At 43.2% G+C, this 23,718-nt stretch overlaps 1 protein-coding gene across 7 annotated transcripts in view; it reads right to left on the bottom strand.

Moving 5' to 3' along the window:
• The window catches only part of KMT2A (lysine methyltransferase 2A), an 86,271-nt gene that overhangs the window by 16,750 nt on the left and 45,803 nt on the right, over positions 1-23,718 (bottom strand). For 4 of the 7 annotated variants that reach the window (XM_040977014.1, XM_040977016.1, XM_040977020.1 and 1 more), the window contains 23 exons: positions 22,830-23,064; positions 21,110-21,174; positions 20,011-20,397; positions 19,642-19,715; positions 19,017-19,148; positions 18,263-18,376; positions 17,481-17,627; positions 16,998-17,093; positions 16,645-16,765; positions 15,705-15,827; positions 15,128-15,312; positions 14,134-14,307; positions 12,967-13,077; positions 12,639-12,712; positions 11,683-11,876; positions 11,228-11,334; positions 9,460-9,597; positions 8,377-8,535; positions 7,592-7,709; positions 7,392-7,470; positions 5,931-6,091; positions 5,553-5,738; positions 1,106-5,339 (listed from right to left, as the gene is read on the bottom strand). In XM_040977014.1, coding sequence (XP_040832948.1) covers positions 1,106-5,339; positions 5,553-5,738; positions 5,931-6,091; positions 7,392-7,470; positions 7,592-7,709; positions 8,377-8,535; positions 9,460-9,597; positions 11,228-11,334; positions 11,683-11,876; positions 12,639-12,712; positions 12,967-13,077; positions 14,134-14,307; positions 15,128-15,312; positions 15,705-15,827; positions 16,645-16,765; positions 16,998-17,093; positions 17,481-17,627; positions 18,263-18,376; positions 19,017-19,148; positions 19,642-19,715; positions 20,011-20,397; positions 21,110-21,174; positions 22,830-23,064 — 7,414 coding nt within the window. The remainder of the gene's footprint in view (positions 1-1,105; positions 5,340-5,552; positions 5,739-5,930; positions 6,092-7,391; positions 7,471-7,591; positions 7,710-8,376; positions 8,536-9,459; positions 9,598-11,227; positions 11,335-11,682; positions 11,877-12,638; positions 12,713-12,966; positions 13,078-14,133; positions 14,308-15,127; positions 15,313-15,704; positions 15,828-16,644; positions 16,766-16,997; positions 17,094-17,480; positions 17,628-18,262; positions 18,377-19,016; positions 19,149-19,641; positions 19,716-20,010; positions 20,398-21,109; positions 21,175-22,829; positions 23,065-23,718) is intronic. The other 3 variants (XM_040977015.1, XM_040977017.1, XM_040977018.1) reach the window with 2 other exon arrangements.

The following is a 23,718-nucleotide window of genomic DNA, read 5'->3' as shown; positions in this document are numbered from 1 at the left end:
TTTATGTATGGAATATGTTATGTATGGTATACTTCATGTATGTTATACCAAAAGGTTTTACTTTCTAAAATATTTAGTTATTTATTTGAAAGAATTGCTGAGAAGAGAGTCAGAGAAGGAGAGATAGAGATCTTCCATCCACTGGTTCACTTCCCAAATGACCAAAACTGTTGGAGCTGAGCTGGTTCAAAGCCAGGAGCTAGGAGCCTCCTCTGGGTCACCCACATGTGCACAGCAGCAAAAGAACATATGCCTTCCTCTGCTGAGTCCTCTGGTGCATTAGCAGGGAGCTGGACCCTAAGGAGAGCAGCTGGGACTTGACCAGGCTTCCTTGTGGGATGCCAGCACTGCAGGTGGCGGCTTTATTCATTAGGCCACAGGGCTGGTGATTTTTAGGAATTTATTTTTCAAAGATACTTTATAGTTTTAAAAGAGGACTCAAAGGGGATCTACAACACAAGGCTTTGCCCTCCAGATGGAAACAGTCATTCCTTAGGATCCCAAGCCTCAGCAAATACAAAAGCAAACAAAAACAAAACAAGCCACAAGGTAGCAAACAGCAGTACTGTTTTAAGTTAGAGCAAAGAGTAATTACAAGTATGGCCAGCATGTGGCACAATGGGTTAGGCTTTCACATGCAATGGCAGCATCCCATGTGAGCATTGGTTCAAGTCCTAGTTACTCCACTTTTGGTCTTTGTTAATGTGCCTGGAAAAAAGTGGCTAACAGCTCAAGTCCTTGGGCCCCTAAAGGAGCCTGGGATGCTGTTCTAGGTTCCTGGCTCTGGCCTGGCCTAGCTCTAGTCACTGTGGCCATTTGGGGAAAGAACAAGCAGATGGGAAGATTTGTCCCTCCCTCTTTGTAACTGCCTTTCTAAAATCAATAAATCTTAAAATAATAAATTTAATCTTTTTTAAAAGTATGTCAACTTAAGGCATAAACTGCCTGGGATGGAACTAAATTTTGTTTAGAATACTATTGGGAGGAAAAAAATATCAAAGTCACCCCCCAGAAAATCCCTAAGTAATGGAATTTGGCCAGAGGAGTGCCCCTCCCCCAAAGGGACAACCCCCGGTCCCAGCAAAGGCCCCATCTTGCCTCTCACCCTGTGACTGAGGTCAGGGGTGTCACACTGGCTTCTTGGTCTGGAATGTGTGCTTCAGAAGTGGTCCGCGAATGGGTAACTTTGTGCTTCTTGCCGTTCCCTTTGTCCAGAGGCAGCTGAATCCGTTTGATTTTTGGCTTGGGTTTCGTGGGAACCGACACTGATGGGCTTGCTAACTGCTGTCCAGAGGGTGGAGAGCCTCCAGGTGAGGCTGAGCTGGCTTGCATAGCTGAGGACAAGGCCTTGGTCTGCTCCAGCCCCACGCTGCTAGGAGCATCTGCTGTCTGAGTGAAGTTCGACGCTTGGGACCCAGAAGCAGAATCGAGATCACGCTGGGAAGAGAGAATCCCCGTTTTGCTGGCAAGGAGCTGGTTGACGTGCTGAAGCTGATAATGGTCTTCAGCATCCCCAGAAGGTGAGGCAGCTGGGATGCCCGTGGTCTGGGTAGAAGGGAGCACACAGATGCCAGAGGCTGCTGGCATTGCAGCACTAGAGGGAGTCTGTGACGTCCCGAGTTGAGGATATATTCCTGGACTTGGTGGTAAAGCCACAGGCTGGTCCTGAATTCCCAGGCTCTGCTGGCTAGCTTTGATTAAAAGATTGCTTATGGAGCCAATGTCTGGGGTCCCAAGCAACCTTGGGTTGGCTAAAGTGACATGTCCTGGAACTGATGCACTACTCGTAGGGGCAGTTGTGGTTTGCATGGACACAACGTTCAAGACGGAGGAACTGGAGGCCAAGCCAGACGCAGGCCCCGATGTGAGGTGGCCAGCATCCTGGCTTATTGTTGATGTGCCCGCTACCGTGGCAGCAGTTCCTCCCACACTCTGGGGTAACAGGGGTGCCTGTTCAAAATACATGATGCCAGATTTAGACCTTTTTATGATGTTGGGGACAGTTCGGTGAGATGAAGTATTAAGTGACCCCAAATCTAACAGATTGGGATGATTTGAGAGCTGGGAGGGTGTGAAGTTAATCAGTGTCATATTAGAAACCACATCAGAAGGGGCAATGTTGGAAGGGGTACTAGAGGGTGCAAGCTTTTTATTCTTTCGGGTCTGCAGACGGGATATGGGTCTTTTCTTGAGTCCAGAGGATGGAGTGGCTACTGTGGTACTGAGGTCTGTCCTCTGGCTGGCTTCTGAAACCAAAAGCTGGGGATCTGGAGGAGGCTGAACCCCAATGAGGAGGCCTGAAGGAGAACTGCTGATGTTGGGTGGGAAACTACTTTGAGTAGCTGCAGGGAAGGAATGTAAGTGCTGGTGATGAGGCATGGGGAGCAATCCTTTGTTAGCAGGAGGGAACAGAGATTGAGAAGTTGACAAGCTTGGATTTAGTCCTGTGGTTAGGGTGAGACCACTTCCCATGGGCCCCAGTACTGAAGTATTTGTCTCCATCACACTGGGTGTAGAACTAACAGAAGAGGTCAACTGAATCTTTTGGGTCACTCCATTTGGAAGAGTTTGGAGGACATAAAGTGGCTGCATGTTCTGGTTAACAACAATGAGTTTCTCAGTGGTTGGTTTCAGGTGGGGTGGAGTGGTCTGGACAGCTGCATTAGAAATCTGAGATGGGCCAGGACTATCAGTAGAATTGGGCACATACTTCTGGTTCTGGATGGGAACAGTGGGGGAAACAGGTACCTGTAGGCCAGGGGTGCTACTGTTTCTAGTTAAATCCTGACTGTTGCCATGACCTTGTTCCACAGAACTGCAAGGAGGGCTGGATATGTGGTCTGTATCCATGTGTCCTTGGATGAAATGATCAGGGGTCATGTGGCCTTCGGGAGTAGGATCGACTCCCGGACTCAGCAGTGCTGGGTCTCCTTCAGAGGAGGTTACAGACTTTTCTGGGATGGTGACTCTCTTCTCCCCTGAGTCTGAGATCACCGCTAGCCTACTGGGATTCTGGCTGGGGACAGTGGGGCTCCGAGTAGTGAGGACAGAGAGGTCGGATGGTAACTCCAGAGGCAACTCAAACTGTTCCTCGGCCGAGATGGAGGAAGAGACACTACTGTCAACGGCTTCTGTCGTTGGCAGTTGCTGAGAAAACACTTCAAAAAGACCCATGTCTTTTTCACGATTGCTGTCAAGACCTAGACCTTCACCCAGATTGAGGAGTTCTGATGAAGACGACTCTGGGCTCTCACCCAGGGCTTGCATGGAGGGAGTGTTCTTCAGTACAAAGTCCATGATGTCTGAAGGCAGGATGTTTCCACAGTCATCACTGTTGTTGTTGTCAGAATCTGATTTCAAGAGTTCAGTGTTGTAGGTATCCAATAAGTTTTTGTCTGATGGGGTGCTTGTGTGGACCCTGCGGCTTGACTCCAGTGAACTGAGCTGAGCTTCCAAGGAATCCTGGCCCTGTGTTTTCACTCTGCTGACCGAGTGGCAGTTATCCATTTTTGGCTCATTTTTGTGGCCAACAGAACTCTTAATGACATGCTCTTTTTCCCCAGCATCTTCGGGTCGATCAATCTTTAAGTTCTCTGTTCCATTTTCTTTACCACTTCTTTTTGGAATCTGGTTACTTTTCCTTGTCGTAGCTGTGACACTGGTATCACTCTCTGTCCCATCATCAACACCGTCCAACTGTGAAATTTTCGGAAGATCACACTGATCCTCCTCTCGGAATAAGTTATGGGATGCCAGACGCTCCTCTCCACCTGAGGAAATCACTGTCCTGGTGAAATTATAATAGTACAGGTCATCTTCATCGGAAGTGCTGAGGTCGTCAGCCCCATCCACTTGTCCCTCGGCAGATCGCTTGCCTCGCTTCTTCCCCACTGAGCTGCTGTAGAATGGAATGTCTTCCTCACCATATGACCTTACCCCATAGAGTGGAGTGAGCCCAAAGAACATGTTGGAACGGGCACGGGCACTGCGGCGAGGATACCTCCTCTTGAAAGAGCCATCTTCCTGAGGTTTGGGGCCATCTGGGAGCATAAGGTTTCTGTCCTGTCCTGGAAGATTCTGATAGTTGTTACTTTGTGAATCCTGAGGTAAGGTATTGTTGGGGTTTGGCTGGGCCACTGGGCCATCTCCAGGGCTTTCGGAGGCTGCAAGTGGCTCTGTGGGAGATGGTGATTCTCTTTGCAAAGGGGAAGCAGGACTACCCTCTTTCAGGGTGTTTTTGGACTGATTCTCACTTTCCATTTTCAGTGGTGTCAGTGTGACTTTGACTGTGCGTTTCCGGGGTGCCTGTGCATCTTTGGTGGGTCCTTCAACTTGCACAGACGGAGTTTTAGGAACTCCTGGGATAGAAAGAACATTTTCTCCGATTTTATCAGAAGAAATATTGTTACATGGCCGTTGCCCCATAAATTCAGGAGCCAAGACCTCATCAACAAACTCCGGCTTTAGATTTCCTTCCTCATCCGTTGTCACCTGACCAGGTTCCAAAAAGGATTTACTGGAATGCTTTTCTTTGTAAGTTTCTTTGCCAGATTTTTTCCCTTTTTGTCTCCTGTCTCTGGAACTAGACCCCACGTGTTCACTGGAAATAGAAGATCTGTTGCTCATTCCAGAAAGCTTCAAAGTTTTGACATCACTGCTATCATCTGGGGAGGGGTTTGCTGACTGTGCAGAATCTGTGTGTTGGTCTCTCTCATTTCTTTGCCCTCTTGAATGTAGCTGTGAAAAGAGGGTGTCTTTAGAAAATGGCACTGAAGAGGGTTCGGCAAAAGTGCTGGTTTTGTTAACATTTGATTCTCCAGACATGGTGTTATGAACTTGTGGGGCCAGTTTTGGAATTCCGGGGTACGCCATGTTATGTACAGATCCCTCTGAATTCTTGGAACTCAGCACTTTGGTCTTTTCTCCTTTTGAAGAGGAGCTCTTGGGTGCTCCATCTGAAGCACTGGAATGCTTCATTTCTGAAGATGAAGAGCCAGCAGAGTGACTGGATTTAGTACCTACAGTAACCACTGTCCTTTGCAAATTTGAAGATGGAGTGTTTTGCCCCAAATTAGTACTTGAATTCAGTGACCCTAAGGCATGATCAACTGCTTTGGCACTGGACTCAAGATCTGAAGTGGTCTCGATGGTTGGGGCTGAGGAAACACTATTTCTGGAGTAAGTATTCCCAGTTCTCATTGGAGACATTATACGGAGTTTGGATCGCTGGGGAGACAAGGAAGAAGTACTGTGACGCCTGGAGCCAATACTTCGAAGCCCAGAAGAGAGTAAGGGATCTCCCACTGTGACGATTTCATGAGTGGTCGGGGTAGGACTTCCTGAACAAGACAGAGAAAGTAGTAAAGTATGTTACAGACCAAAGAAATGTGTGGAAGTTGTTGGTTTCTATGTCTGAGCTACTGATATTTACTGCTAACTGAAAAGTCTGTTTTCAAATTAGCAAAGGTTATCAAGATAAAGCTGACTGAAAGAATTACATATTAATCTTTGGGCTGACTTTCTTGGGTCAGTGGGCAGACAAAGCCCTTTACCTGCAGAAGGCAATGGCCGGCAGCCGGGGGATCTCTGTGTTGGAGAATAACTGGGTGTCCGAATCCTGGGGACTTTGGAGATTACATGATAACAACAGGAGCCAGAAGCTTGTGAATGGGCAGATCGGTCTGGAGACGGAGGACTTATCATCTCAGCCATGTTTTGACTGTCTTTAGATGAGCTCTCTGTGATAGCAAATAAAAACCCTTAACTAAGAAAGTCTAATTAAAATCAACAAATGAACTGATACAAAATTAGCTATTAGGTAAAGGCCAAACTAGAAATCAAATGAAACCTTGCAAGTAAATTACTTTTCCCTCATCTTTCAAACATCTTCCAAAAACTGAATTCAAGTCTCGCTTCAAGAGAAGACTAACCTGTGAAAGATGGTGGGCTGTGGGCAATGGTCCTATTCTCATCATGCTCAACTGTGCTGTTGATGTCTGGTTCCACCACCGGGGGGCGGCACTCCACTATCTTGCAGGTGTATACGCAGCGTTTGCGGGCATCTGTGGTGCTCCAGTACACCCTGGAACACCTGCACACAGATGGGGAAAAATCATGAAGAGGAGGACAAAAGAAACTCAGGTTCATGAAGTTCTGGTCTCAGCCGAGGCTCTCCCACTTAAGAGAATTTGCTTCAACCTTTTTTCTAGTCCTTGGTATTTCCTAGCCTTTTGAAAACAATTGGATCATACCCAAACATGATAAGATTTCAAAAACCTGGGGGGGGGGGGGGCGGGGCGCAAAAATGCTAACTGCTGTAAGAAACTGGTTATCAGGAGGGACCACTATGCACAAAATGAGGCTCTAACATAAAACACAGGGCAAACGCAAGATGTTTCTTTTGGGAAAAAATGCTCCTGGAGACAAGGGGAGTATAATTGCTTCAAATCTCCTGAACAAAGTGGAGCCCAAAGCAGGCAAAGAGCTAATTAAATGTGCAGCAGACTGCATCATCAGAGTGGGCATGCAGTAATAACTGAGGTACAAGCTGAAAAGAGGGAGAGGTAGAAGGAGAATTTTTACTTTTATTGTCAGGTTTTTAGACATTTGAACAATTTGTTTCATATAGGAAAAGATCCTAAATCCTGACTGGAGAATCTCATTATTATAGGGAATTATATTTTCAGAAGTACCTTTAAGATGTGAGGACAGGGGATGAAGTGGTTAAGCAATGAAACAATCTAGGGGGCTGGTGCTATGGCAGAATGTGTTAAGTTACCACCTGCAACACCAGTAAACTGAACACTGGTTTGAGTTCTAATTGTTCCACTTCAGATCTGTCTCCCTGCTGATAGGCCTGGGAAAGTAACGAAGATGGCTGAAGTGTTGGGGCCCCTCCAGCCATGTGAGAGACCTGGATGTAGATATAGATTCCTGACTTTGTCCTGGCCCAGTCTTGACCATTGCAGCCATTACAGCCATATGGGGAATGAACCAGCAGATGGAAGATTTCTCTCTACAACTCTACCTTTCAGAGAAATGAACAAATTAAAAAAAAAAAGAAACAAAATGAAAAGAAATAATCTGTACTTTTGAACTCACTTGAGTGGAATTAAGAAGTATCCTAAAAGAGCGTACTTTCTATTTAGGTTTTATTTGGAAATGATTGTGACATTATGCCAAATGTACTTTCACTCTGTAACAGGATTTACTTCATATAAAAATGCTAATTTAGTCCCAATCTACAAGCTGATGAGCCAGGGAACTAGCAAAACATGTTATTACTTAAGCAGCAGCAGTTAAAAGTAGCTGACAAGGGTGCCTTTACATTTAACAGAACACAATGCTCCAGGGAGCGTACACTGTGGGGCTGCTGTCCTCTTGCTACTTACTGATATCCAATAGGAAAGAGTTTATCTTCACAGTCAGAGAGATCGTTCAGAATTCCTAAGCAGTCAATCGTCATAGAGCCTGACCAAGGAGAGAAGAACTGGTTAGAGGAGACAGTGAGAAAGGTCATTTTATAGCTGAGGGTTAGAAGGTGGCCCAATGATATACACAGCCTTCCCCTAAACCAATGCCTAGGTCATACCAATCATCATGTGGATGTTTTCTGGTTCCAAGCCATTGAGAAATTTCCTTCTCAAGCTGATTCCTTCAAAGTCCACAAAAACTCTTCTAAAGACTTCAAATCCATTCTCAGGAACCACCTTAAATAAAAACCCATGGTAGCTGTCAACAGGCTGTTGCTCTGTATATTATAGTACTGATGGGGCATAGCTAAAGATTACCATTCTGTATTACTAGCAGGAGCTCTGCTAGTTAACTTTCTCATTAAAGGACATGATGCTAGGAACCTTGGTGGAAGACGAAACAGTTTACTCTCTTGCTATTATTCAGTTTTTTCCTCTAGAATTCCTAGAAAATTTAAAAAGCTAATGAATAAACCGTGAAATGTAAATGTGTACTGCTAAGCTTAAGGCAGCCTCAACAGCTACATACTGTATGATTTTGAGTATATGAAACTGTTGGAGATGGCCAGAGTATGAAGATGATGTCAAGCCCAGTGGCTGCCCAGGGCTGCGGAGAATAAATGGGTGAACACAGAGGACCTCAAGAACAGTGAAAATACTCATCCGACTCAGTGATGGTAGACACGTCCCATTACGAACCCTTATGTAAATGATGGACTCTGGTGATAAGGATGCACCAACTCTTAACAGTTCCACCAGCAGGGAATACTGATGAAGACTGGTGCATGGGATAGCTTTACACCCTCCTTAGTCTTGCTGTGAATCTCAAACTGCTCTACAAAAGTTTTAAAAAAAGTCAAGTCTATTACTAAGAGGAAAAAAAAGACAACTAAAGCTCTCTTACCTCGCCTTTGATCAAATCCCGATGTCGCTGGCAATAGACCTTTTTGTCATCCAGAAAGACACAGTTCTTGGCTCGAGAGCACATGAAATGATAGTTACTAGTGCAAGATGTGAGACAGCAACCCACAGTGGCTCCTGGCTTTTGACAGAATTCACATCTCTAAAAATCCAGAAAGAAAAGAGTCTTGTTCAGACTTTTGAGATGTTTTAAGACATTCACCACCTCTTCTACAAAATCACCCTTATTTTGGGTTCCTGCAATTCATTTGTTTATTGGAAACCTGCTGAAGCACAGAGAAAATGATGTGAGACAAAAAGCCCCCTCCGTTCTTCCCTCTCCATTGTCCATAAGGTACTGTATCTACAAAAAAGAATTACAGCTTGATCTAATATTTGTGCCACACATTGAACATTTTTCCCCTAAACTGTATAGCTGATTTAGAAATGATGAACCTTTGAAGACCCATGGTTAAAAACACCATCCTGAGAGAAAGTTACTATATCCCAATGCGACTCTCCTCTAAGTGGAATCACCAAAGTTCTCTAGTTTTTATACTCAATGGTTAACACATTTATCATGATTCCGGGACTTTCCTACAACTTGCCCATTGTGTTTGTGTTCTCCAAACAATTCTCAATGTTGCGCTATCGGTGCTAGCTTTTGTTTGTTTGTAATAACCTACCACTTTCTACCACCTTGAATGTGTGGTTTTGAAAATTTTATTGCAAAACTTCTGGTTTCACTTAACAGCCACTGTCTACATTCCCTCTACAGATACAGAACCACATGTTTTTCTCTTGTGGAATGTTGATTCCCCTGAGATCTCAGAGATCACTCTGGATAAATCTCTGAGTAAATGAACACTTTTCTCGTATATGGGAATTATCTCCTACATCAGATAACACTTTATCTTCTACTTTTATGGCAGCCCTCGTCTGAGAGCTGGAAGGGCATGTGCCTCTGTGTGGTTAGAGAGCTATTCTGGAGGTATGGTGGAAGACTGGTGGGGCCACATGTGCCCACAGAGAGAACCCCAGAACTCTGAGGGCATCTTGCTCACAACATCTACCCCGAGCTTCTTACCAGCTGCTTGCCCCTGATCACAGCCATGTGCACATTCTTCAGGGATCCATCATCATCTTCAAACACTTCCGCTGACCATAAAGCACAATTTACATGTGTCCATTCGTTTTGGCCAATGTACAGCAAACGACCAGCGTCCTGAAAATAAAAAAGATTTTGATTCTTGATATAATTTAAACACAATTGTTCAATTTTACAAAAACAAATCACATTCTTAAAAAGATTTATTTATTTTTATTGGAAAGGCAAATATATAGAGAAGAGTAGAAACAGAGGAAGATCATCTGATGGTTCATTGCCCAAACAGCCACAACAGCTACAGTTGAGCCAATCCGAAGCCAGGAGCCTCTTCTGGGTCTCCCACGCGGGTGCAGGGTCCCAAGGCTTTGGGCCGTCCTCGACTGCCTTCCCAGGCCACAAGCAGGGAGCTGGATGGAAAGTAGAGCCCCCGGGATTAGAACTGGCACCCATATGGGATCCCAGCAGTTCAAGGTGAGGACCTTAACCATTACGCTATCACGCCAGGCCCAACAAATCACATTTTATTTTAAAAAGAACTTCCCTCTTTTCTAGATTACGTTTTCCATCAGCTGGGAATATTTTATAAATCTAGACAATAAAAAAGTGTTGTGTTCCTAAAAATGTATACTGGCTTCTTTAAAATTATATTTGAAAGCCATTTCTGCAAGGCACAGTAAGAAACTTGAGGGCCCAGCATGGCACCTAGTTGCTAAAGTCCTTGCCCTGCCTGTGCCAGGATCCCATATGAGTGCCAGTTCATGTCCTGGCTGCCCCACTTCCTTTCCAGCTCCTGCTTGTGGCCTGGGAAAGCAGTGGAGGACGGCCCAAAGCCTTGGGACCCTGCACCCACATGGGATACCCAGAAGGGGTTCTAGGCTCCTGGTTTCAGATTGGCTCAGCTTCGGCCGTTGTGGCTGTTTGAGGAGCAAATCAGTGGATGAAAATCTTCTTCTCTATCTCCCCTCCTCTCTCTCTATATATATCTGACTTTGCACTGAAAATAAATAAATCTTTAAAAAAAAACTTGAAAAAAAATTGTGAAGTTGCTGTGTGCCAGGCATTAAATAGAAATTTTACATACATCATTTCATTTATCTTCACCACCACCCTAAACCAGCACCTTCATCTTAAAGATGAGATTGCAGATGAGGGAAGTTAAGCCAAGATCAACAAGCAGGTGGTGAAGTGGAGCAATGTATCCAGGCAGCCTGTCAGAGCAGGGCTCTTGGCCATTCCGCCATCCTCCATTAAACACAAGCTACTTACTATGCAACTTACATTTTACTGACTTCCATCAAATCTTATGGGGGGACTTCCAGTAAAAATTGTTAGACATCAATAGGTTAATTTAAGGTAAATCACTGTAACAATTTTTTTCCTTTATCATTTGAACAGCAAAGAGAGTGACAGAAAACCTCTCATCAACTGGTTCACTCCCCAAATGCTCACACTGGCCAGCTGGGAGTCAGCAGTGCAATCAGGAACGCAATGCCTCAAGCCATCACCTGTTGCCTCCCAAAATGCTGGAGTCAGGAGCTAGAGCTGAGAATCAAACCCAGGCATTATGAGGCGGGATGAGGGTGTCTCACCCTCTAGGCTAAATGCCCATTCCCAACAATCCATCTTTAGATCAACTAAATCATTTATAATAACCTCCAAGTATCACAAATCATCATGTAGACACAAAGCATAAATAGCTAAGTTGGGACATATAATAACTAGGTCCCTGTATCCCCCCAGTACTTACATTAGCACTGTCATCCCCATACATCAAACACAATGCGCACTGTCTATTGTCTTCTACTCCTGGGGGTGGGTTCAGCTCTGGACTGTCTTCTCGACTCCTGTCAGTACCTTGGAACACGAAAGACACACAGTTAAAATTGGCAACAGTATGTCTTAGTTTTTCCTTCTTCTTCTTTTTTTTTTTAATAGGTCTGATTTCTAAAAGGAAAAAAAAAAACTCAGCTTAAATAGCCTAGAGCTTATAAAATAAACTCTTGCAAAAAGTGATACCTCATCATCTATATTACAATACTCAAGTATTAACACTCCAAGGGAAACAACACTAACGATTTTATTACATTTTAGGGTGACCTGGAAATTTCTCTTTGATGCCTCAGTGTATTAATTTAGAATCCCAAGGACAGCCATTCACATGTAGAGGAAAACGGAGAATGACTTTTCAGTCTGGTGCCTTACTCAGAACTGGAGGGGTCGGAGGATGCAGTGGAGTCGGTGAGTCTGGCTCTCCCGGCCCTTTGGCTTTAGGGGCAGGAATGATTTTCTTCATTAAAGGAGGCTGCTCAGTGTGGCTGTTTTCCTCTCGCTCCTGCCACTGAGCATAATTATGGTCAAGTGAAGGTGGAAGCACTGCGTTGGGTAACATCCCACTGCTGGAAACAATCGATTCAACAAGTATTTATTGAACTCCTACAGTAAACCTAGAACTGCACAAAACAATCAAATTCTTGATGTTATCATGTTGGGGTCCCATGCATAGGCAATTCACAGGATGTAAGAACAAATCACAAAGTTTGCGAACTGCTTAGGTACACAGGAGTTTAATATCTTATAAAACAATATAATCTCAATAAATGACTTGAGGTTAAACTTCCAGAAACAAATCACTCTGGCAAAAATCAAACACACCTACTAGAACAACAATTTAAGGTTAATATGGAGAATAAAGAGCAACAGAGAGCACCATTTGAAGTGAGTAAGATATGACACAATTACAACAAGACTGCCACACAGTTTTATGGCACGTATTTGTTACAAGTTAAAACCAAGTTCCCTGAAACACACCTAACAGATAAGTAAAAGGAAAAAAAGGCAAAAGACAACAGCAAACATTGCATCTTGTGTCTACACTAGCACTGACAGGGAATTTCAATGGAGTCATTTCTAATATTAAAATCCCTCCATAAAGAGAAGGAAAATTAGAAGCATTTGTCCCACCCACCTTCCCCCATGTCTTGACTCTTCCTACCCTAATCAGTGGTCCTCATGGGCATGTATCTTTGTCAACTATGTAAACAACATCAAAAGTAAAAAATAATAAAAAAAATCTCTTAGGAAATCTCCATTTATAAACGTGAGACCTCTCAGATCTCCGGACAAAAAGCAAGGAAAAACATAATACTGAATCTACTTACTTGCTTGATACTTTGTTTGGCTCCCAAAACCTGGACTTTTTGACACTGAACCAAGGGAAAACACGTTCCATTTGCTAAAAAAAAAAAAAAAGTAAATATTCTTTGGAAACCATATAGAAACCAACTTCTCTGTCAAAGTGACAAAAATTTCAGGCCACCAAAGGAAAAAGCCATCCAGTCTAGCAACCTCATCAACTTCCTTCCCCAAAACTGGAGGAGCAAATTAATCATGTGCTTGTTCTATACAGGGCAAAGCAAAAGCAGAAGACAACAAGCCTATTGTATTCACAGGTGAGCTTTAGAGATATGAACTATGAGCAGTACTCACCCGAATAAAGAAGGACTTGACCATGCTGTTGGCTTTTTTAATCTCTGGCTGTCCCCCATCGGAATTAATGGCTGCTTGAATGATCTTCACAATATCATCACTGAACTCCAACTGTATGTAAAAACAAAACATTAATTATGGAATACGATGAGCTCAAAGCTACTTCCTCTTTCGTCCTTAATCATTCAGCACACACATTAATAGAAAACTCACACCCTATTTTAATGCAGTGTAATTTCTCCTCGGCAGAGGCCTTTGGGATTTGGTTCACAATTAACTTGTGGCAATCAAGGGATGCCAGGCTAACAAGGCAAGAATGTAAACAAATTAGCTGCAGCATAGCAAGGTATCCAATTAGGAAAACAAGTTTTTATTTCTATTAAAATGAAAAATCAACTGAGTAGCAAATATGGACATTGAGGGCATTAATGAAGGAACATTTCCTATACATTCTTTTTTTTCTTAATTAATTTATTTTTATTGCAAAGTCATATATATATATAGGGGGGGGGTGGAGGAAAAATAGAAAGGAAGATTCTCTGTCCGATGATTCGCTCACCAAGTGAGCACAATGGCCAGAGCTGCACCAATCCAAAGCCAGGAGCTTCTTCCAAGTCTCCCATGTGGGTGCAGTGTTCCAAGGCTCTGGGCCATCCTACCCAGGCCACAAGCAGGAGCTGGAAGGGAAGTGGGGCCTCCGGGACTAGAACCAGCGCCCATGTGGGATTCTGGCACACTCCAGGTGAGGACCCTATCCACTAGGCCATCGTGCCGGAACCTCCTATACATTCTAAAAATCCTAAAATTAAAAGGTATCCATCTGCAAATGAATATCTCAGGAAGAATTATTCAGATCTCATCTCATATTGGAAAGCCAACAAACTTCATATTAACATTCTCCCATAAACAGTTCTTTGGCTTTCTCCATATAATTTTCAGAGAACTCAGATGAAATAAAAATAAAACAACCATCTTAAGTACATTAGCATATTATAATCCTGAAATACACAGTTAAAGTAACTCAATGCTTAGGCATCTAAAGCCACATGGCATTTCAAAACGCAATACAGATCACTTTTTGGTTTACTTCCATCCAACTTCATCCCCCAGAGACCCAAGGAAGCTAACTTGGTGCTTGAGGCACTGGCATGCGCCATGGGGACATACCACGGATGTGTAGTTTCCCTGGTCCATTTTCCTCTTGACCCCTTCCAGATCTAAAGGCTGCTGTTCATCCTGCTTGCTGACCTCAGTCAGAATTGGTGGGTCAGGCCCTTCCGGGGAGCTGCGGGAAGGAATACTCTCCTCTGTCTCGGGATTTAAGTCCGGAGGCTTGGCAGCCTGTTACCAGGAAAGATAAGTTTCTTTTATCCAACACTGAAAATGAGGATTTTATCCAAATTTTATGAAAATCAGCCTAATATGAATTATTCATAGCATAAAACTGGAAGAGTATGAAAATAGAGATTGTTCAAATAGAAAAGTAAAATTCAGTGAGCCTGTATCTAAGAGCTTGGCTTGGCTGACTTTGGAGGTCTGCTTGAGAACTTCCCAACTGACATGGAGCAGCTGAAACCATGTCCAGTTCCTCCAGAGTGCTGCTTACACAGCAGGTAGTTTCCCAACTCAAAAAACAGAGCTCTATTAAAAGATGAAACAGCACCCTAATTCTGACATTAAGTTCTAACACCATATTTCATATTTCCAAAAAGTACTTTATAGATGTGGAGTTCCCAATTCACAGAGACAGAAAGTAGTTGTTTTCAAATTGATTACTATAAAGGCCTTCTAACCACTGTTCTTGCTTCTAGCTAAGTCTTTCCCACACTTCACCTCCACTCAGGCAGGGTGGGATAATGTCCTCTTTCGCACTCCCCCCATCAGAAGTAACTCTGATCATTTTACTCTCTTCATTGGGTTTCCATCACCTTCAGAATATAAACACCAAGTTTCTTCTAACAGCTGAGCTTTCAAAGATATAAGCCTCTACCTTTCTTATTCCAAAGTCCCATTCCTGGCTCTAAACATTTTCCTAATAGCTATGGCCAAAATAATTCCATGAAACTAAATCAAGAGTAAGCACTTCCTCCCTCCATCACATCACTTAGAAAAAAGCACCTGAGAACAACACTTTCAGAAACAAATCAGACCACAGGCCTACCTGCCGGTAACGAAGCAAGTGGCTGGTGGTCCGAGAGTTCAACAAGGCTGTCAGAACTTGCTTCAGAGAAATCTGCAGCTCTTTCTCCAGGGCCAGTCTCCACTCTGCAGGGTGCCGCTCAGTACAGTTCACACAAGTGTAGGCCACACTTTCTGGCAGGTTGGATAGAATCTCATACATCTCATCTAGGACAAGCAAATCTACAATGAGCATGTCCTCAGGGAAGAGGGACTGGGAGAAGAGGTAACTGAAATCACTCTAAAAGCTGCACGTAAGCAATTGCACTGATTAGTAACTTGTAGGATATCATACATATTATCTCCAAAAGGGACACTATTAAACACTAACCCAGGATTTGGTTAACAGAGAATTGACAAGGACAGCAAATAAATCAAAGGAGGTATTCAAGATAAATGAGTATAAACTTAACTCAATGTCACCCATGCTACAGGTCAAGAAAAACACTTGAAAAGACTTCAAGTGACAATACTACCATAACTTTAGAGTTCTAGTGCTCTGGGGGCTGTACGTGTAGCAGACCTAGGGAGAAGGAAACTGTAATAAAAAAGACTCCAACCTTCTGTACCTGAAAGATTCTCACATTTGGAATGGACCCAGCGATCACACTTCCCACATTGCATCATCTTACTCTCATAGTCATCGTCATCATAACACTTGTCACAGAGCGGGCAGAAGTTTCCTGAAAGCAAAATTTGCAGCAGTGCTATGAGTCCATACACCAACACTTCAGAAGCCCCTGACTTACGCACCCTTGCCAACCTGATCCAAAAACCTATCCTCTGGACTCCCTCACAAGTGCCAGCACATCAGTTAACTATGGAACACAAACACACCTGCAGAACGGCATAAAGATTCAGACATGCCACTGTCTTCTTGAGACCCATCTATAACAGGTCATGATGTAGATTTTCAACATAATGGAAAAAGAATGGAAGAACAAACTCTGTTAAACATCAAAAAGAAACTTTTAAAAATTTTAAATGAAGTGGCATTTGGGAGTAAGAAGCAGTTCATTGAATCCCATTCCTCACTTGGATTGTTTCTACTCTAACAGCTTAGGGCAGCACCTCTGAAAATTCAGCAAGCCTTCGTGACTTGCTTTATCCCTGTATCCCCAAGACTATGTTTCTACTTAATGAACTTCTTTAAATTGGTCTACAAAGGATTTGGACTTTATATGGTCTTAGCTTAGGTCAGTAAACTATGGGTTAATATGTGTTGATTACAATTCGTATTCCAGCATGATTTAAAATGTGTGAGTTCCCTATCAACATGTTTCTGAAATGAGGAAATGTGTGCACTGCTTCTTGGCCTTTTGGCTAAGATCAAGTGTGAAGGAGATGTGTGCTTGCTACACTTGGCTCTACTCGGCATTTCTGTGTAAGCAGCTGTAATAAAATCTACCCAAGAATTACCAAATTTTACTCTTGTCTGCTAAATATGCAGGGAACAGAGGCAGGAATACAGTAGTCAGACACAAGTAGCTTCAGGAGTACCTTTAGCAAAGAGCTTGGCACAGTCATGGCACAGTGAGAAGTCGTGAGACCACTGTGCATCCCACCCTTTGCCTGGAGTTGTGGATCCACAGCTCTTGCAGCGCACACATTTGGTACAGATCTGATAAAAGAGAAAAATTCAGTAGGAATTTATTTTTGGTATCTCTTCTTGACAAGATCTCAACCACAATCCATTTCTATAGCTGACTTCCTTATGAGACATTTCCTTATAATAAGACCCCCAAAAAAGCTGTTATATTGATATCCTTAAGCAAGGAAATTCCCATGATAAGTTGTGCAAGCCAAACCATTTCATGACAATTCTCTTTAAATCAGCCTAAGTGGGTACTCACCCAAACTTTCTTTTTCTTCGTGGGTTTGGTGGGGTAGTTTGGTCCCAGGCACTCGGGGTGATAGCTGTTTCGGCACTTATTACACTCCAGCAGCTGCTGTAAGAGAAAACAACAGCAAAAAGGTGGGTATCTCTTCACTCTGACTAAACATCAGCTATTTGACATGCCATTTCATATCTCTCCTCAGGAAGTAGCACACCACTATAGTAGTTCAAATTTCATGTGACCTTGTTCTCCTCCAGTGAAAACTCAAGAGTTATTTCCTGACAAAGGCAAGGCATCTAGGGATGAGTATTCTCATCAAGCAAACTTGCAATTTTATCTGCTGTTTATATTCCCAACATTAAAACACAAAAATGGGCAGTTGATTACATTCAAAAGTCTGATAACTCAGTAAAAAAAAAAAGAATATGCATGAAAAATCCTAAGGTAGAAGTCAGTAATAAAGAGTGGAGACAGACTAATACTCCAAGCGGGTGGTACCTTTGTAGCCTGATGCTGCCTCCCACAAACATGACAGAACTTGCAGCGACGACAACACCAGTTTTCCAGCTGATCCTCCAGAGGGCGCTCGTTCTCCTCCAAACAAAACTTGTGGAAGGGTTCACAACAGACTTGGCAATACACAAACTAAAAAGATGGAAACAGAGAAGTATGTCTGTCACACAGTGTATAGAGAGAAAATATCAACTCTACCCTAGTTATGCACTTTGCGTTTTAGGAGTCCATAGGAACATTTTTCGCTGACAATGCATTAACGAGGCAGGTGCTAAGTGCAGTGACTAAGATGCCGCTTGGGAATCTGTGTCCCATATTGGAAAGCCTGGGCTTGACTCCTGGTTCTGCTTCCAATTCCAACTTCTTGCTAATGCCAAAGCGAGGAGCCTGGAACTCCATCTAGGTCTCCCATATGGATGGCAGGGCCTCAAGCACTGTAACCATCAGCTGTTGCTTTCTCAGGTACACCAGCAGGGAACTGGATCACAAGTGGTACAGCAGGGACTCAAACCAACACTCATATATGGGATGCCAGCTTAATGTGTTGCACCTCAACAAAGGCCTCAACTGCTAAATGTATCTCATGTGGTAACTTTGCTACTCAAATGCATAGATTTTTTCCTGAAATCTAAAACTTCAAAAACATTTCCTTAGTTGGTTTAAATGGGATAGTACTTGCTAAATACCAACAAAACATAATAATTTCTTTCTTCCTCAGTAAAATAATCCATTACTATATACTCTTTTTGGATACAAAGATGCCTTACCTCTACATGCCCACTACTGGCACAGAGAAAGCAAACCACCCTGGGTGTGATAGGAACAGAGGTCAGGATTCCTAAGCCTCCCATTTCCCACACATTGTCTGCTTCACAATCCTCCTGGGAAGAGAGAAAGATCACTTAGGAGAGTTTTAAAATGACACAGCCTGGGGTTGAAAATAAGGATGAAAAGTATAAAATCACCAGAAGCAACACCAGAATGTTAAGAGTATTCAATGAATCCTGAAATAACTGCTTCTAAAAAATCTTAATCTCAGACACAAACTATATGAGACTCACATATGGGTTCAATTCATATTAAATGTACTGCAAAGATACAGTGGGACTGAATTTCCTTTACAGCTTTTGTTAACTCAAGCAATCACCATGGCTTAACTGTTCTCACGTGAGAGAATCATTTCTTCAGACAGTGCGTGGGGTGGCCAGGAGCGTTTCAATGAAAGTCACTTCAGACACCAAGGCCTCCAAATCTCAACAAACTCTCTCCCACCCGAGCCCAGTTGCTGCCATCCTGCTTAAACACTCCTCAGTCGATGCTGATTGCTTCTTTCAACACCTTTGGTCACCCCATTTTCTTTAACATCTCTGTACTAAGGGTCTTTAAAAAAGTTTGTGGAAAATATGTACTTTGCAAGGATTTTCAAATATATGTGCACCAAAATCAGCTTGTCTTTTAATTCCATTTTCCCACAAACTTTCTGAAGCGCCCTTGCAGAGTGTGATCACTAAACACATTTACCTTAAAGTCCACCCTGATCCTGTGGACTCCATCTGCTGGGACTTTCTGCTTAGAACTATTGCCATTGGACAGAGTGCTGAGGATGTTCAAAGTGCTGGCATTCTCCTGCTTACTGACGGGAGGTGGTTTTTCCTAAGGAGACACAAGACAGTTAAGAGGACAAAAGCACGTCCAATAGGCCGGCTGGGTAATGCAAAAGACAAACCTCATCAACAGATCTGGAAACCATGTTCCCAACCTAAGCGTCCCAACCAAAAAGTCACTTGGGGATTGTTAAAGCCCCTCTCTCCTTCTAGCCATAGCAAATAAAACCAGTGGACCCTGGGAAATCCATTTTTTACAAACAAATCCTGTGAGATGAGGCAAAAAACAAGCAGGCCAAGTGGTCTGTGCAGGAGGCACATTCCTAGGCTAGGAACCTGTAGAGCAACAAGGGAAAAAACAATGAGGGAAAGAGACGGAAAAAGACAAGGGGCTCCAAGACCAAACCAAAAGTTCATTCATCTTCAGGAACCCCACTGCTATCAGCACGAGGTTTCACCTGGTCACAGAAATGTCGAGCTTTTCCCCATGGAACAGGACACAGCCCTGAGAGGTGGCAGAGAAACACATCTGTCCCCCTCACCTTTTCTTTTGGCTTTTGTTTCACAGGGATACTCGGGCGGGGAGCCACTTTTCTCTGCTTGCTTTGCTCTGGACCTAAACAATTCAAAGGAGATTGTGGTCAGAAGCTGACAGCAACTACTGTGAGACTCAGTGGCCTCTGAAGTGAGGGACATTAGAAAAACCAACACACACAAGGTTTCAAAGAGAACATTAACACATTATCTCCAATTTACTGAGTGTGTATATATTTTTAAAAATTTCATTTCTTTATTATATAGAAGGCAGCTAATGTTCTGGAATGGAACACTTCAAGTTACCCAGTTCTAGTTCCTAAATGCCATTTGAGCCACAGGTGCCTTGGCGAGTCCTTGTCTCCCTAACTACTCACCTGCTTCTGGTGGTGGTGGTGGTGGAGGCTGCTTCTTCTTGGGTTCACTAGGAGTGGTCTTGGGAACGTCTTTCCTCGGTGGTCCCGTGCTGGGGGGCTGAGGGGGGATGGTGGGTGCTGGCTGGGCGACCTGTTTGCTGGACTTCCTGGAAGCTGGGGTGGTGCTTTGTTTGGACTCTGGTGCCGGGGCAGAGCTGTTCCCTTCTTCACTCTTTTCCTCCGTGGGCTTTCGGGGAGCAGGTTCACTACTGTTTTTCTTTGGGGCAGGCTCCTCTCTTGCTGGAGGGGTAGCCTTCTGAGTAGAGTCCACCACGTTCTTCACCACACTGCTCTCTTTGCTCTCTTTCTTTTCACTGCTCTTGGACTTTTTCTCTTTCTTTTTCACAGCTGAGAGGGAAAAAATAGTATTTTCTATTAGGTTATCTATCTATTTAAAATAGATGTTTGGGGTGGCATGGTAAGCTAAGCTGCTGCCTTCCACACCCAGTATCCCATTCAGAGTACCAATTCCAGTGGCAGCTGCTTCATTTGTGATCCAGCTCCCTGCTAATGCGCCTGGGAAGGTAACAGAAGATAATACTGGGTCCTTGTCACCCACATGGGAGGCCCAGATGGAGTTCCTAGTGTTAGTTGGGTCTGATCCTGGCTGCTACAGCCATTTGAGGAGGGAACCAGCAGATGAAAGATCTGTGTCACCCTGGTTCTTCAAGCAAATAAGTAAATATCCAAAAAAGTAAAGTAGGATACAAGAATAGATACATGACATAATCTCATTCTCAGCTTTCTGCAGTTAAAGTTGGTACTGAAAGGCTCAAAAAAGTTAATGTCAAGCTAAGCAGATGAAACATGCATACTTTTATTCCTCTAAGGAGTAAGATAAACTATAATTCTTTGACAAATTTTAAGAACTTATAGAAATTTTGAAATGTAACCCAAAATATATAGCGGAATGAACCCTCAGGCATCTGTCACCCTGCTTCAACTACTCACTGGGAAGAGTAATACTTAAAAACGCGAGTATTCTCTGTTGCTGCATGTTCATGACTACACAGCACTAACACAGGAAGCATTTAGGGAATTCCCTTTTAAACAACACTACCTTTAGCTTGCTTTTGAAGATAGGCTTTGGAAGGCATCCATTGCAGATTCTGACATTTTCTCATCCTAAGATAAAGAATAAACTGTGTAAGTTACATTTATGAGAGAAGTCATTGAAACAAGTGGTCTCTTGTCTGCAAGTATCAGTGAATTTTTATTCAGGCTCATTTTGACAGCTGCAAAAATCTGCTTGTCAGTCAGGTTACATTTGAACCTGCAGATCCTCAAATAGCAATTTTTTTCCACCCTGAGGATCTAGAAGGAACAACTAACAAAATATTCTGAAATGGAGCTCAAATTTCTTATAAACCAATCCTGACCAGCACCACACACAAATGATCACTTAGTACTTCTTGGGGTCAAATCAGCACTGTTTGTTATGATATTAACAGTCATAATGTATGCTCAAATTATCCAGAAAGGCCTTTGTCTACCACTACAATGCTATAGGTAGGTATACCTGATGGCTCTAATTTATGGTATTCACCCTTTAATTTAAATGTAATGAAATTCAAATTTAGTTTGAAGCCAAAATTTCACCATTTCAACCCTTACATTTAGTGCAATTTTAGCTTGCTATCACTTGTCCATACGGGATCTGTGAACTGTCTCACATCTTCTGCTAGAAAGACAGGATTCTTGCTAAGACCCAATCAAATCAAAGCACAAAAGCACTGATCATCTCCTGGAGATTGTCTCCCATGAACTAAATAATGCAGCATTTCTCCCGATTAAGCTTTTTAATAACTAGTGTCATTCATTTAGTCAATCATTCAGCAAATATGTATGGAAAATATCTATTCCTTGTACAGTACTTTGCATAATGCTCACCCACCAAAATTTCTGTTTATGAAATCCTTCTGACCCACAGGGGGCACGTGTCTAAGGCAATTAACATGTCATGTGGTACAGCAACATCCCATTCTGGAGTGCCTAGTCCAAGTCCTGACTCCACGTCCCATTCTTGTTTCCTGCTAATGCACATCTGGGGAGGCAGCAGATAATGGATTGCATGCATGGGTCAGTGCCATGCAAAGGCAAGATCCACACTGAGCTGCAGCCTCCTGGCTTGGTCTGGCCTAGGCCCAGCTACTGCGGGCATTTAAGGAGTAAACCAGCAAACAGAAGATCTCTATCTTTCTGTCTCTGTATTTCAAATGAAAAATCCATGCCCTTTTTAAAAACATGCTCATAGAAATGAAAAATTAAATAGCAAAAGTTTCATAAACATAATAATATTCTAAGAGGGAGTCGGAGAATACAGAGATTTATACAAATATCTCAAAAGTGTCCCAAGTACCATAAAGGTAAAACTGATTTCGCTTGACCCAAAGAAATATTATGCCTCAATTGGTTAAGTTTTTGGCAGAACTCAAGAATTGCCCTGACATGGTAAAATTAAGTATCAAGCATAGTTTCTTAGTCACATTAACCACATGTCACATGCTCAATGGCCACACTGTGGCTAATGGCTGCCAGACTACCCTGGGCATATACAGAACATATTCATTATTGTAGAATGTTCAAGCAAACAGTACTGCCCAAGAGCACAGCCCACTTCTAACCACATCACAGAATCCAGCTCTGCAAGTAATCTTGCAACTCCCAGGAGATCTGATATAACCACATTCAGCTTCCTGAGACATCTCTGCAACAAACCAGGGAAAAACAAGCACCCTTCAGGTTGAGAGGTCAACACCTCGGAGCAAGGCACCACTCACTTGCAGCACTGCTTCTTTATGTTACGGCCACCAAACTTGGGCTTGTCTAAGCAATTAGTGCAAACACCACAGTCCTCAGGCACCTGGCAGCCAGGACACTGCCCACACCGCCTTGATCGCCGTCCTTTCTTTACCGGAGGTTCCTGAGGTGCCTTGTTTCGGGTAACAGGCTTAATTGGTTTGATGGGAGGAGCAAGAGGTTCAGCATCTTCTGAGCCAGCAATCGATGACTTGTCTGTTTGGGAAAGATGTCATTAGTTCAGCAGGAGTAGCTAAGCCCTTCTCAGGAGTAAGGGGGACATCTTGCAGTCCCTATACATCACTAGAGTCATTCAACACTTGATTTTAATTTGGACTCCAAAAATGGAATACATTATAATAAAGTGGTTTATATGTAGAATTCAGGGCTTGCTTTATAGAACTACTTAAATTTTCTTTTAAAGATTTATTTATTTATATTATAAAGTCAGATATACAGAGAGGAGGAGAGACAGAGATGAAGATCTTCCATCCGATGGTTCACTCCCCAAGTGGCTGCAACGGCTGAAGATGAGCCAATCCAAAGGCAGGAGGCAGGAGCTCTCCCAGGTCTCCCACGTGGGTGCAGGGTCCCAAGGCTTTGGGCCATCTTCAACTGCTTTCCCAGGCCACAGGCAAGGAGCTGGATGGGAAGTGGAGCTGCTAGGATTAGAACTGGCACCCATATGGGATCTTGGTGCTTTCAAGGCAAGGATTTTAACTGCTACATTAATATGCTGGGCCCTAAAGAACTACTTAAATATTTAAAAATGCCCATAATCTAAACGTTGGCGAAGGCTCAAATCCAAATTTAAAAAGCAAACAATATAAAATAAGAATATGAACTGAGGGCCCAGAGCAATAGCTTAGT

Source organism: Ochotona curzoniae, unplaced genomic scaffold (assembly GCF_017591425.1).
Source record: "Ochotona curzoniae isolate NIBS_2020 unplaced genomic scaffold, NIBS_Ocur_1.0 contig_2723, whole genome shotgun sequence".
NCBI lineage: Eukaryota > Metazoa > Chordata > Mammalia > Lagomorpha > Ochotonidae > Ochotona > Ochotona curzoniae.
The sequence above is the reverse complement of the archived record's forward strand: the minus strand, read 5'-3'. Positions and strand labels throughout refer to the sequence as shown.